The sequence below is a fragment of the Apis cerana genome, linkage group LG15 (assembly GCF_029169275.1).
Source record: "Apis cerana isolate GH-2021 linkage group LG15, AcerK_1.0, whole genome shotgun sequence".
Classification (NCBI taxonomy): Eukaryota; Metazoa; Arthropoda; class Insecta; order Hymenoptera; family Apidae; genus Apis; species Apis cerana.
The window spans coordinates 7,509,936-7,524,189 of NC_083866.1; the positions used below are offsets into that span (position 1 = coordinate 7,509,936).

Genomic DNA, 14,254 nt, shown 5'->3' on the forward strand with positions numbered 1-14,254 from the left:
GATATTCTTAACACATGGGATATGTAAAGGATATTTATGTAAATATTTTTAAATCATATATTTGACGATTCCCGAAAAATATTATACAGAAGCCATAGAAACACATAATTTTATCGTTCAAATTGTTAATAATAATAATAATTGAGTTTAAGATAATAAGATAACAAAATACTAGAGACAGACAGACTATCAGCTACAATGCACCGGTCATCGTGCTGTAGTCAATTCGTAAATAAATAAAAATCGCACGCTCCAAATTAACGCTAAATTTAAATCGTTCCTTTCATCGGATATAATAAATCAATTATTAGTTTTTTGATACACATAAAATAGATTAATTGTGTGTATGCCTACCATAGCTTATGTGTAAGTGATTAAAAAGCGAACATTACAAATTAATATTTTACAAATATATTGCACTTACCACTATTTTTGTGGTAATGTATTCTGCCACATTAATGTATAGCATTAAGAATTAGCAAATGAAAATTAATAGCATAGCAAAGTATGAATTTTCCTAAGTTCCTGCGTTCCTACATTAACAGTAAAAACTTGTTCTTGACCTTCATGAGGAATTGCAATTTCTGCAGCAAGCAATTGATTTTTTTGCATTGCCGCGGCCATTTCACGATTTGGGAATACTGCAAAATTGGCTTCAGCCATTCCACCTACTGTTCTTTGTATAACTTCTTCAAGAACTTCATTCTAAAAAAAAATTTCAAATTTAATTTTACTTATTTATAATTACATAAATATATATATAACAAATATATATATAAATATATAATTTTACATATTTAATTAATGACTTACGATCAATTGATCAGCTCGTTCTTTTAATCCTTTCATGACTATCTGCCGTTGTAATAGTTGATAAACTGGCAATGCTTTCTCTAATGGTGGCCCTTCCAAATCATGTGCCTTATTACGCCTTAAATCAGGAACAATAGGGAATGTCATGACTTGTTTAATATTCTAAAAACAAGAAAAATGTTGATTAAAATTAAATAAATATAAAAGAATATGTTTTGAATATTATTATATATTATTATTAAACATAATTATTATTTATATAATAATTATATTTATATAACTTACTTTGCTAAGATCGTTAGTTTTTTGTTTTAATTCTTGTATTTTTGCATCAATTGATTCCTGTTTTAATGGAGAAATTATTGGATCCAAACTTTCTAATTTCTGACGTAATATATTAGACATTAATTTTTTCCTTTGTTGGTTTTCACTATTTAATGCTTCTTTAAGAGCAGTTATTTCTTGCATCAAAAATTTATTATCTATCGATTGAAGTCCAGATGTTGTTGTAATATTTCCAGATATATTATCTGTTCCAGATGCAGACAACATTGTCTTTTTCCCAACTGATTTTAATTTTTCTTTTAATTGGCCTCTTTCAATTTCTAAACTATCAATATCTGTTTGAAGATGATCCATTGTTTCTTCAAATTCTTTTTCCTTTCGTTTTAATTGATTTAATGCTTCTTCTAGTTTTCTTTTTAATTTTTCTACATTCAATTCATGCTCATGTTGCTGAGTTGCAAGTTTTTTCTCCACAACATCTTTTCTCAAAATCATTTCACATAATTCTTCTTGTTTTTCCCTAAGAGCTAATCTTGCTTCAAGTATATCGCTATCTCTTGCTTCCAATTTTCTACTAAGTATCTTGATTTCTTCAGCTTCTTTTTTCGCTGCTTGTGCTCTTATTTTAATAGGCTGTACAGATTCATTTTCCGCATTTTGTTCTCGTTGTTGTGATAAATGTCCACTTATTGCTAATTCATTTTCACATTCTGCCATTTTTTGTGCTAAACTAGCCGCTAATTGTTGAATGCTTGATAAGCTTCCTTTAATCGTAGCTACAGGCCCAATATCTTCTGTATCATAAACTTTCTCACACGAAATAGAAGCCATTTCTTTCAATTTATCTACACTGAGACCTGTATCTAAATCACCATTAGTAATAATTGCTTGTACAGCACTTTTCAATAAAATCTGTAAAGTTTTCATCATTTTTACAGCATGTTGATAACATGTAAAAAGTTGTTCGCTACAATCTTTATCCAATCCTAAGTTAGATTCTGCGATATGAATTGCAGCAGCATGATCTGTTAATACTCGTCTTCTAGCTGATTTTAAATGTTGTTGAATTACTTCACACGTAGTCTCCGCATGTTGACAAAGAAGTCCTATATCACCGCTATCTCCCTGAATTAAAGTTTTAATTGCTGCAGCATCAGTTGTAATAGCATCACAAGCACTATCCAACATTCTTGTACCATTAACTATCAAGCGAGCTTGGTTAATAGTTTCTCCAAATAATACAGAAAACATAGTACAAAAGTATCCACAACATTTTTCAATAGCATCCATTGGTAGATTTTCATCTAATTGATCTTTTTTTGCTAAATCTATCAAAGAATCTAAAGATTTTTCCTGTGCGGCCATTTCTGGATAAACTGCTCCAGTTTTAAGTAACATTTCAGGACTACATACATTTAATGCAGATTCAAAACAACCAAGAAAAGTTTGTAATGCATACATGTATGAACAAAGACGCGATCTGAACGTATATTGCGCTACTGAATGACCCTTTAAAACAATTGTTCTATCTACTTTATCCAATGATCTATATTTTTCTCGCACTTGTGACATAAGTATTTCAGTTTTTTGTATCATTCTTGGTATAAGTAGAAGCGTTAAAATAGCATCATGATCTCCACCTCGTGCTAAAAATGCAGGAGGCATAAAAGATAATAAATATTTTACATGATTTCGAGCTTCTTCAGCCTCCAACCGTCGTAATTCAAGATCAACAGCTTTTGTTTGGGCACGGGTTTCAGCAAAAGTTTTTTGAAAATCTAAAATTTCTGCTAATTGTTGTTCTGCGCCTCCCATTCCAAATTTAGATGTTTCAGTTGATTGTACGCGTTGTTGCAATTGCAAACACTGTTCCTGTAGTTGATGAGTAAGTTCGCGAAACTTTGTAATTGTAAGTTCACGATCTGCTAATGTTTCTAAAGCAGCATCTCGATGTCGATAAGCATCACGCGCTGCTCCAAGTGCTAAATCTAATTCTTCTCGCAATTCTAATTCTAATTCTTTTGATGATTCAGCAAGTTGATCGGACATATCCTAAACAGAAATATAATAAAAAAATATAATAAGTTAATTATTTAAATAAGTTTTTAAAAAATGTTTTTAAAAAAAACATACTTGTAAAGCTTCTAAATCTGCAACTGCCTCTTCCAATTCTGCAACTTTCTCTTCTAACGCCATTTTTTTCTCACCTAATACTTCAACCATTTCTTCAGCACCTAATGCAGCATCAACCTATTTGAAAAACAAATTTTATTAATAAAAGATAATCTTTAAAAATTATTGATGTTTCTTACTTGTTCTTGTAAATCCGCTATTTGATGTTCCATTTCTTCTACTCGGGTAGACAATTTTTCTTTCGTACGACCTAGTTCTAATATTTCAGATTTCTTTTGATCTAAATCTTTCTGAAGTTTCTGAAATTCGTGTTTTTCGTGTGCAGAAAGATCTCGCATTCTAACAAGAGTTTCTCGCAATCGATTGTTTTGTTGTTCCAATTGTTTTATTTCATAATTTGAAACACCAGCAGTTGAACCTCCTCCTGCAGTCTATAATAATTATGTAATTATTTATATATTAATAATCATAATAGAGTAAACTATAAAATACTTTACTCTTTCAGACACTTCTGTTCGTAATATTTCTAGATCTAATGTTTGTTCTTCCAATTTTTCTTTTAATTGTTCTAATTCAATTTGTAATGTTTCAGCCTTTTCTTCAGCCATCTCTTTATCTAATGTTGCCATTTCTACGGTTTCTGCAAGATCTGCCATTTCTTCTTGAAATTGTTCTCTTGCTGCATGTGCTTCTCTTGCTTCTTGACGTGCGCGTTGTAATTCTCTTTGAAGACTAGCCTTTTATCATAGAAAAAAAATGTAAAAATAAAAAAATGTAAAATTCATAATATTTCATTAATTTAATTTAAAATTCATTACTTGGCTCTCCATAACTTTTGTTTTAAATTCAATAAGTTGATCAACTTGAAGTTTTGTTTTTTCAAAATCTTTTATTCGTTCTTTATCTTGCATTCTCTTTACTCGTAACGTTTCCACTTTTTCAGTTAAGTCGCGAACCTATAAAATATGCATAAAATACATTTTATATATATAATAATTAAATTTTACCGATATATCATATCGATATATAAAATTATCGAAAATTTTGGCAATTAAAAAAAAAAGTTTTTGAATTCATTTATGGACCAGTTATAGACCAAAAGCAAATTAATGATAGTTTACCTGAGATTTCAGATTTTCATTTTCTTGTTGAAGTTGTAAATGTGATAATTTTTCTTCTACTACATTTGCAGCTGCTGCAGAGCCTGCCATTACTTGACCAGGTACAAATTGTGGTTTCAAAGTTTCTACAAAACCTGTCTAAATTGCAAATAATTTATAAATGAAATTATAATTCAATATTGGATGTTTTTTTTTATTATCACATTGAAAACATATATATTTTGTTGCTTTAACTTCAATATGATATATACTAAAATATCTTCTTTCAATTGAATTCGTCATGAATGATGCTATAATGATTAGAAATATAATTTTCTATCAATGGTAATGAAAAAAAAACATCCTGTATTTCCTATAAAACATTATTTTTCAAAAGAATATTGTTTTTGTATGTACATTCAATAGAATTAGTCTATTTCAAAGTGATTAATGAGATTAATTATGACAAAAGACATCAACAAGCTACATCAAATTTTCTATTAGTTCTAAAAAGTGTAGGAAATTCAGTCAATGAGTTGAATTGTGTTACATGACACAGTAGGCATAATATTAACTAAGTCATCTATCATATTTTAACCATTCATAAATATTAATTGCATTTATATCAGGGATTTATGATTCTTATTGATAAATAATAATTAAATAAACAGAAAGAAAAAAGATATTCCAAATATGGATCACAAATTTATACCATAATACTGTTAAATGCCTATTTATAGAAAGGCTGTTATTAAATCACCTTGTCAATTTAATTTTAAGGGGAATTCAGTATCTAATTATTAAAAAGAAAGAGAATAATTATATATTTGAATCCTTTCCATCAAGAAATTTGAGAGTATCAAAGCATTATAAAACTGAATTAACAAAGCAGATTCTTAATGGAATAGTGAAAATGGTAAAAGATAATCAGTTATCATAATTCAATAAGAAGAAGTAAACCAATTAAAGTGCAGTAATGCTAATTGTTACAAAATCATGTGTTACAATGGTTATGATTAACAAACAACTAATATGAAAAGGTTTAAGGTCAGATGAGAAAATTTAGATATTACAATTAATGAGTATATTAATTACATTATTGTGATCATCTTGGGCCTTTGGCTTTTTGCCGGGAGGCGAGCTCGTGCTAGGGGACTTCTGAAACACGTACGTGCATTCCCATATGAATCATTCTGTGCCAACGGAATTATTTAACATTTAAAGTTCACTATTCTGCCTTGTTAGTTCCTTTAGCATTTTAAAAATTTCTCTGTAGTTTTTAAATTAATATTGAGTCACAGAGTAAGATTCTTTGAATATGATAGTAACAGACATATAAGTTACTTCAAATAGTTCAAAGATTCAAAAGGTAGCAAAACCAATTTATTAATTTATGAAAATTTATCACATTTAGATGAATCTTTATATATTATGGAATCATGTATTCATGCCTTTCTGAATCCTCAGAATAATTCATTCACTGTGTTTACATAAATAACTGATATATCAACATATTAAAATTTATTATATAAAAATAATATAAGCATGTTTAAAACAAAAAACAATACCTCAACAAATGAAGCTCCTTTAGTGGATGTTGGGGCTGGTATTAATGATTCTCCTCCATCTTTACGTTCATGATGTGATCCAGATAAACTTTCTGTACTTGGAGCACTTAAAAGTGTTCTACTACCAGCCAATGATAGTCTTGAACTATAAAAAATAATTAAAAAAAAATTGTTTAATTAATTTTTTAATTAAATTATTTTAAATTACAAATTAACTAATTTTAAACATGAAAAAAATACTGATAAATTACAACATAATGTAAATATATAATTATTATAATATATAATTAAATATACAAATATATTGAATTATTAAATAAAATTTAAATAATAATATAATAATAAAGTAAAATTTTACTATAACATACTTCTAAAACTAAAAAAGTAATAATCTAATTATAAATCTTTTTTCATGCTACATTTTCGTGCTACATTAGTTTAAATATTAATTATATAATAAATATTTAAAATATAAATTAAATAATAATATCTATAATGATAAAAACTCATAAAAATAATAAAAAATGAATAAGAATTATAATTTTTCATTTACATGTACATAAAATTATTAAAAAAAATATTAAAACAAAGATTTTAATGATTAATTTTCAAAGTCTTACCCAGAAAGCTTGTCAGATTGTTGTCTTGTATGAGCAGGAGATGTTTTTCTCCGTACTCTTTTATGACCAGCATTATAAATTTTAAGAATTTATTAATTATACTTATTATAATCTACCTTAATTTTTTAAATTTTTTTCATATAAAAAATTACATAATAAAATCTGTAGTAATTTATTTTGCAATTAAAAATTCTGATAAAATATTTAATATAATAACTTACGCAGTTGGTTCATTTCTTCTACGTGTACTAATGCTAACATGAAATATATAATAATATAACTTAATGAACAAATGTATATAGATAATATATGTAATACAATTTTAAAAAATTAAAAATTAAAATACCTATTCAACCGACTTCTAGCACGTGCTGCACTAGTTTCGTCTGGCGTAGTAGCATTGCTACCTGCTGAAGAAGGACTAGCAGGTTCAGTTCTATTACCTGCTTCATCTAATAAAATAAGTTGTGACTGTCGTACAAACATTCCATGATTTTCAGCACACTATAATATATAATATAATATATAATATAATAATATAGTAAAAGATAATTATGTATTGTATTTTATAGATATATGATATATATAAAAATATATAAAAATATGAAATTATATAGTAAAAATATAAAACCTACTTTAAAATAAGATTGACCTTTGATAGTTCCATTGTTTTTTCCTTTTGGTTCATCAAGTATGACTCCAATCCATTTTCCTGGAGCAAAACTCGAATGACCAATATAAGCTATTACTCCTTGACAATCTTTGCCAGGAACTTCGACACGCTGTCCAATTTTATACGACATTTTAGCCGTGACAAATAATTACACTAAATTTTTTACAGTTCATTTATTTTAACAATATTTTTTTTATTTTTTATTAAATAATATACTCTTTATAAATAGTTCAGACAATACAAACTTAATCACTGATAATTATAATTACAATATTAACTATAAAACTTATTGAACATTTATATCAGCTTCTATTAGATTCTTCATACCATTTCCATTATATATATTACTATAATTAAAAAATTAAATTTTCACAAGTTAAGTAATTTTATAATATATTTTTAAGATTTATTATTTTATTAAAATCTAGAATATTAAAGTTCTATGATATAGCAGTTTAAAATGTTATCATTGATTCTCACTTGATTTATTCTATTATTACTATTCAAATACCACTACACTAATTCTACTAATTTTTATTACTATATAGGTAAATTTTTTTTTTAACATAAAATGTATATATTTTTTATTATTTTGTTTAATTATATTTTTAATTAAAATAACATTTAGTTATAAAATAATATTTAGTTTATTTTGATAAAAATATCAGAATTATATCCGAATATTTTCAATATCCGAAAATCCAAAATAAGAATATTATTTATATATCAAAGAATATTAGAACAATATCAAAATATATATAATAAATAAGTACAATATATAAATTATTATATTATTCATATATTATTTATATATCATATATTATTTTATTATTATAAACAAAATAAAATAAAATATATATAACTATTATAATTAACATTATATTAATATTAATAATATAAATCTACGAATATTAACGAATATAAATTTTAAAAAAATTTTTTTTAAAGATTATATCTTATGTGGTTATTTAATTATTTAATTATGCTCTTGAAAGATATATATAAGTAAATATCAAATATAGAGAAAATACAAACTAGAATCAATATATTTACTATATTTTAAGATTTTGGCTATTTCTATATTTTAAATTACTAATGTGCAAAAAATTATAAGTATAAAGTAAATTTATTATTCAATGCATTTTTATATTATTTAATCCAAAAATTGTATAATTTTTAAGTCAAATTATGATTTTAAATAACGAAAACTTAATATGTTATTTTTAATAAAAAAATGAAAGTTATACCCTTTTTGAAACTTATTAAAATTTCACTTACTCTAAATGATTGATTTCTATATATTGTTTAATTTAAAAAACAAATTATTTGAATATTTTTAATAATAATTTATGAAAAAACTTGTAATTTATAATTTATTAAAAATATCTTATATATAATATATATAAATATATATTATCATTTTTAAAAATGTAATTAATAGCACCATCTTTTTGAAAAATGCTCAAACTTAATATATAGTATACAGTTATCGATAGTAAGCTATACAATGCTAATAGTTTTTTACTAATAATATTATATTTTTATTTTCAAAGAAAAACATTATAGTTACATTGCATATAATATAAAAATGGTAACGAAGTTCTTAAATTATGTGACACAAAAATACATTGAGTTGTAGATCTATTGTATATCAAGTCTATGATATAAGTATTTTGAGATATATATGACATCAAAATAATATCTTACATTAAAATTCTTAAAAAATAACTTTTTTTAGGGTGCGTATATATATATGTATATATATATATATATATGTACCTATCATTTGTACTATTACAATAAATATCTACAGAACATGGAGTAGGAATGAAAACTATTATAAAAGATTATCATGAAATTTTATTAATGTTTGGTTAATATGACATTTTGGTATTGCTGACATCGAATGTGTTTTTCTTCCTTCTTAATTTTATATCTAAAATAACAAAGTAAATTATTTTAAAGTAGTGATGGCTAATCATTACGAAGTACCCAATTGGTACGTTTGCATAATTTTTATTAAAATTTTCGAATAATTATTTAACTATTTTAGTTGACATGCAATGATATCCATAGATAGAAAAAAATATCAAATATATAATACGCAGGTTATGTTTTTCAGGGCTGGGAAACCACCAGTTGGATTACATTTAGATGTACTGAAGAATGATAAATTAATTCAAGTATATCAGTCTTATATTGTACTTAATAATTAAAGAATTATTAATTTTTAGATGTATATTAAAGACATTTTGTTTTAGAAATTAATGGTTGATGAGAAGAAATGTTACTTATTTGGGCGTAATCAACAGTTAAATGATTTTTGCATAGATCATGCTTCTTGTTCTCGTGTTCATGCTGCTCTTGTTTATCATAAACATCTGAATCGTGCATTTCTTGTTGACTTGGGTAGCAGTAAGTATTATATGTTCATTTTTATAGAGATCGATTTATCACTTTATTTTATATATATATATATATATATATATATATGTGTATGTGTATATATATATATATATATATGTGTGTGTATGTGTGCGTGTGTGTGTATTAAATTTTTATTAACATTAAAAATTTATAAGTTTTGTAAAAATTTTATACTGTAAAACACTTGTATTTATATAAAAAAAAATTTGTAAAAAATTAATAAAGTAATATATAAGAATTTAATGAGAATTTTTAATAAATATTATTAATTTTTAATTAATAATAAGTATTATTACAAACTTTAATTGACTTCTTAGCACATGGAACATTTATTGGTAATCTTCGTTTGGAACCACATAAACCTACACAATTACCAATTGATAGTACATTTCATTTTGGAGCTTCTACTCGGTATTATATCATTAGAGAAAGACCTCAAACAGGTACTAGACCTATTATTGAAGAATTAGAAAAACTATCAGAAGATACAGATGCTGGTGGTTTATTGGGTTTACCTGAAACAGAAACAGAACTTGATGTATGCATTAAAATTTATGTAATTTAATTTTAAATTATATTATTAAAATATATATCAATATAATATATCATTAATTACAGAATTTAACAGAATTTAATACTGCACATAATAGACGTATATCTATGTTAGGCATTACAGATGATGAAATTCATAAACCAACTAGAAAACGAAAAAAAAAAGGAATTACTTTCAATGATGATGAAGAAGTAATAAATCCGGAAGATGTTGATCCATCAGTTGGAAGATTTCGTAATCTTGTACAAACTACTGTCGTTCCCAGTAAAGTAAGAATTAATATTTGTTGTTAAATTTAATATTGATTATGTTATTAATTTATTAAATTTATTGTTGATTTATATTTTAGAGAATGCGTATGGAAGGAGGTTTAATATCTCTATCAGAGGATCATAATCCTTTAAAACATCTTCAGCCAATGACAACTACACCTCAGCTTTATCAAGATATACCACCAGAACAGTTTACTCCATCGTCGTTATCTCTTAATCCATTTTCTAGTGCATTATCTTCACTATCGTCTCGACTTGGTATTGCATTACCAAATCCAGCACCTGAGGTAGAAATGACACCGAATCAAATACAAACAGAAACACCACATATACCTGAAATACCAGGACCTACTGATACACGAACAATGGAACCAAAAAAGAAAAAATACGCCAAAGAAGCTTGGCCTGGCAAAAAGCCCATTCCAACACTTTTGGTGTAATAGTATTAAGAAACTTATTTTTATTAGACAGTTCTTTATTATTTGAAATTTAGAAAATTAAGTTATATAAGAATCTGTGCATAAATTACTCGTATAATAAATTACTTTAAGATTTTAGTTAATATTAAATAACTGTTTACTAATTATATTAGTATCTTCTTATTATCTATATTACTATCTTTTGAAACTCTCATTAAATTTATTTTAAGAGAAACCGACTATAATTGTATTTAAATAGTAATTTGTTTTTCATTTATATATATTATCAATTTAAATTTAAATATTTATTATACTTTTTTCCAAGGAGATAAAAATTGTAATTAAAATTTCTTGTAAGATAAACAAACATAAATAAATAGAGTTTTATCTTGTTTTAACATTAAAAAACATAAATGTAATATTAAGGAAATGCTATAAAAATTTTCTTGATACAATATTTTGTCACTAAAAAAAAATATTTGTTAATATAATTGAAAAAGTTTTTTTCATTAATATGTAATAATCTATTATATCTATTTTTTTTATTTAAGTAAAAATATGATAATACTGTTTCACAGTATATTCTGTTCCTTGTCTTGAGAAAGTAGTAAATAATCGTTCTTCGTATATTTAATATAATTGATTAATTTTAAAAGATTAAAATTCTTAATTAACTAAATTTTTATTATTTAAAAATTAAAGAATATTTTATAATTTTATACATTTTATTGTCCAAATTGATATTTTATAGTGAGTAAAAATTTTTCTATAATATATTAAGGATCATTTAAAGATTCAAGGGAAGAAAAATTGAAGTTTCTGTTTATTTTATCAATATATAATTTTATAAATTCTATAAAAAAATAATTTTATTAAAAAAGTAAAAATAAATAAACAAATCACAAGACATAAGAAGCATAGTATAAAATAGCAGTTTTTCTTTTATACACAATTAATTTAATTATGTATAAATTTTTTTGTTGGGCAGCTGGAAAATGCCAAAATACTTATACGAATTGCATTTTTGTTTGTTAATATTCTAATGAAGCATCTGGCGTAGTTGACGATTCGAGTGCAACTTCTTCATAATCTCTTTCCAATGCAGCAAGATCATCTCGCGCTTCTGCAAATTCACCTTCTTCCATACCTTCTCCAACATACCAATGGACAAACGCTCGTTTGTGATACATAAGATCGAATTTGTAATTTAATTTAGACCAAGCTTCCTCGATAGCAGTTGTATTTGATAACATTGAAACTGCCCTTTGTACCTATACCATATTTAATTATTATATAACTTTTACGTACAGTTGAATTTTAATGTTCTAACTATAGTACGTAGAAACAATGTTATGAAACATTAAATTTTATTGTTATTATTTAATTGCTGACGGTGACATATTTACATAATAATTAATACCTTGGCAAGGTCTCCGCCTGGAACAACGGTAGGGGGTTGATAATTGATACCGACTTTAAAACCAGTTGGACACCAATCAACGAAACGTATGCAACTTTTTCTCTTCATTGCGGCAATCGCAGCATTCACATCCTTTGGTACGACCTCGCCACGATAAAGTAAACAACAGGCCATGTATTTTCCTTCACGAGGATCACACTTGACCATTTGATTAGACGCTTCGAAACATTCAGATGTTATCTCCGCAACGGACATTCCTTCGTGGAAGGCTTTATCAGCCGATACCACAGGGGCATAAGTTGCCAATGGAAAATGAATTCTAGGATATGGTACCAAATTTGTTTGAAATTCCGTCAGATCTACGTTCAGAGCACCATCGAATCTCAAGGAAGCAGTTATCGAAGATACCACTTGACTAATAAGACGATTCAGATTCGCATAAGAAGGTCGTTCAATGCCAAGTTTTCGCCTACAGATATCATAAATCGCTTCGTTGTCTACCATAAACGCACAATCCGAATGTCCGATCGTGGTATGAGTAGTAAGGATAGCATTGTATGGTTCGACAACTGCGGTAGATACCTAAATATTGTTTTTATTTATGGGAATATATATATATGAATTATGTATGTAGTTCTGTATAAAACAATTATATGTATTATATACATATATATATATAAAACAAAAAAAATAAAAATAAAAATAAAAACAGAAACATCTGTTGGTTAGTTATATGCTTGCTTCACAATTTTCATACTTGTGGTGCTGGATATACAGCAAATTCTAATTTGCTCTTTTTTCCGTAATCATCGGACAATTTTTGCATAAGCAATGAGGTGAATCCTGAGCCTGTACCTCCTCCAAACGAATGAAAGACAAAGAATCCTTGAAGTCCAGTACACTGATCCGTCAATCTTCTCACCCGATCCATTACAGAATCTATTACTTCCCTACCAATAGAATAATGACCGCGAGCATAATTGTTCGCAGCGTCTTCTTTTCCTGTGATTAATTGCTCAGGATGGTATAATTGCTTGTAACGTCCTATTCTTACTTCGTCTATAGAAAATTTTGTCATATTCGTAATTCTGAACATCACTTGTTAGCTGTATATGTTTTAAAAGATTTTATGATTTGCAATAAGATTTCTTTTTTATGAAAATTAAACTAACCAACGACTGTGGGTTCTAAATCAACCATCACAGCACGCGGTACCATTTTTCCAGAACTTGTTTCATTAAAAAATGTGTTAAAACAATCATTTGTTCCGGATACTTTGTCTGATGGTATTGTCCCATCCGGTTGAATTCCATGTTCGAGACAATACAATTCCCAACATGCGTTGCCCATTTGAACACCTGCTTGGCCCACGTGCATTGAAATACACTCACGCTAAAATTTATAATTTTTTTTATCGATTGACAATTAAATAAAAATAGATCTTCGGTCAATTTGTCATATTATAAGATATAGAAGATTTATATATTGTACGTTATTAAAAAAGATATAAAAGCATGTTTATATATAATAGTATAGTGGACTATGAATTTCATTTAAATATGTCATACCATTTTGATTATTTTTTAATAACACGTATCTTGAAATATTATTTTAGATTTTTTTAGATTGTTGAACCGAAAAAAAATTAAAAATTTTTATTAATTACAAGAAATTTTGGAAGTCGGCCATCCGCTACCCAAGAAAAATACTGTGAATATAATTTATTTTAGTTGTCTGGACAACGAAACCATATAATGAAATAAAATAAAAAAAAAAAGAAAGTTGAAAATATCATATATATACTTTGTTTGATTTTTCATCGAATAAAATATTGATAAAGTATATTGTACATGTATATAATATATATAAAAATATATATTATGTTACATTAGTTTGTATTTTATTTTATAATAAATATATTTATTTATATAATATAAAATTTATAAAACTTTCGTAATTTTTAATAGTAAT

The 14,254-nt window shown here is 25.8% G+C and overlaps 3 protein-coding genes across 8 annotated transcripts; 1 reads left to right on the plus strand and 2 right to left on the minus strand.

Annotated features, from left to right (window-relative positions):
* Positions 1-43: 43 nt before the first annotated feature.
* On the minus strand, positions 44-7,707 carry LOC108000931 (dynactin subunit 1). 6 transcript variants are annotated; one of them, XM_017061637.3, is made up of 14 exons: positions 7,155-7,685; positions 6,866-7,023; positions 6,741-6,773; positions 6,520-6,576; positions 5,900-6,044; positions 5,427-5,489; positions 4,353-4,490; positions 4,050-4,187; positions 3,729-3,968; positions 3,411-3,662; positions 3,232-3,348; positions 1,099-3,150; positions 814-975; positions 44-705 (listed from the first exon to the last, which is right to left on the minus strand). In XM_017061637.3, the coding sequence occupies exons 1-14, from the start codon at positions 7,320-7,322 to the stop codon at positions 490-492; spliced, it is 3,939 nt and encodes a 1,312-aa protein (XP_016917126.1). In that variant the 5' UTR covers positions 7,323-7,685; the 3' UTR covers positions 44-489. The 6 variants fall into 6 exon arrangements, with proteins under 6 accessions (XP_016917126.1, XP_061941872.1, XP_061941873.1 ...); XM_062085888.1 differs by lacking the exon at positions 6,520-6,576 and having other exon boundaries at positions 7,155-7,679; XM_062085889.1 differs by lacking the exon at positions 5,427-5,489 and having other exon boundaries at positions 7,155-7,679.
* Positions 7,708-8,844: 1,137 nt separating this feature from the next.
* On the plus strand, positions 8,845-11,030 carry LOC108000499 (nuclear inhibitor of protein phosphatase 1). The gene is made up of 6 exons (XM_017060877.3): positions 8,845-9,191; positions 9,315-9,375; positions 9,454-9,607; positions 9,937-10,157; positions 10,238-10,441; positions 10,522-11,030. The coding sequence occupies exons 1-6, from the start codon at positions 9,163-9,165 to the stop codon at positions 10,882-10,884; spliced, it is 1,032 nt and encodes a 343-aa protein (XP_016916366.1). The 5' UTR covers positions 8,845-9,162; the 3' UTR covers positions 10,885-11,030.
* Positions 11,031-11,685: 655 nt separating this feature from the next.
* Positions 11,686-14,088, minus strand: LOC108001195 (tubulin alpha chain-like). Its single transcript, XM_017062100.3, has 5 exons — positions 13,852-14,088; positions 13,456-13,675; positions 13,041-13,342; positions 12,284-12,865; positions 11,686-12,134 (listed from the first exon to the last, which is right to left on the minus strand). The coding sequence occupies exons 1-5, from the start codon at positions 13,852-13,854 to the stop codon at positions 11,895-11,897; spliced, it is 1,347 nt and encodes a 448-aa protein (XP_016917589.2). The 5' UTR covers positions 13,855-14,088; the 3' UTR covers positions 11,686-11,894.
* Positions 14,089-14,254: the final 166 nt, after the last annotated feature.

What these genes read in the sequence shown, in the direction of transcription:
- LOC108000499 (XM_017060877.3), top strand. Translation starts at nt 9,163, where the DNA reads ATGGCTAATCATTACGAAGTACCCAATTG. An exon ending in CATTACGAAGTACCCAATTG is followed by an intron (nt 9,192 to 9,314) that starts GTACGTTTGCAT and finishes TATGTTTTTCAG; the next exon opens with GGCTGGGAAACCACCAGTTG. An exon ending in TCTTGTTGACTTGGGTAGCA is followed by an intron (nt 9,608 to 9,936) that starts GTAAGTATTATA and finishes TTGACTTCTTAG; the next exon opens with CACATGGAACATTTATTGGT.
- LOC108000931 (XM_017061637.3), bottom strand. Translation starts at nt 7,322, where the DNA reads ATGTCGTATAAAATTGGACAGCGTGTCGAAGTTCCTGGCAAAGATTGT. An exon ending in AAGGTCAATCTTATTTTAAA is followed by an intron (nt 7,024 to 7,154) that starts GTAGGTTTTATA and finishes TATATATTATAG; the next exon opens with TGTGCTGAAAATCATGGAAT. An exon ending in AAGGAGCTTCATTTGTTGAG is followed by an intron (nt 5,490 to 5,899) that starts GTATTGTTTTTT and finishes TACGTGTTTCAG; the next exon opens with AAGTCCCCTAGCACGAGCTC.
- LOC108001195 (XM_017062100.3), bottom strand. An exon ending in TTTAGAACCCACAGTCGTTG is followed by an intron (nt 13,343 to 13,455) that starts GTTAGTTTAATT and finishes AATTTTCTATAG; the next exon opens with ACGAAGTAAGAATAGGACGT. An exon ending in CTGTATATCCAGCACCACAA is followed by an intron (nt 12,866 to 13,040) that starts GTATGAAAATTG and finishes AACAATATTTAG; the next exon opens with GTATCTACCGCAGTTGTCGA.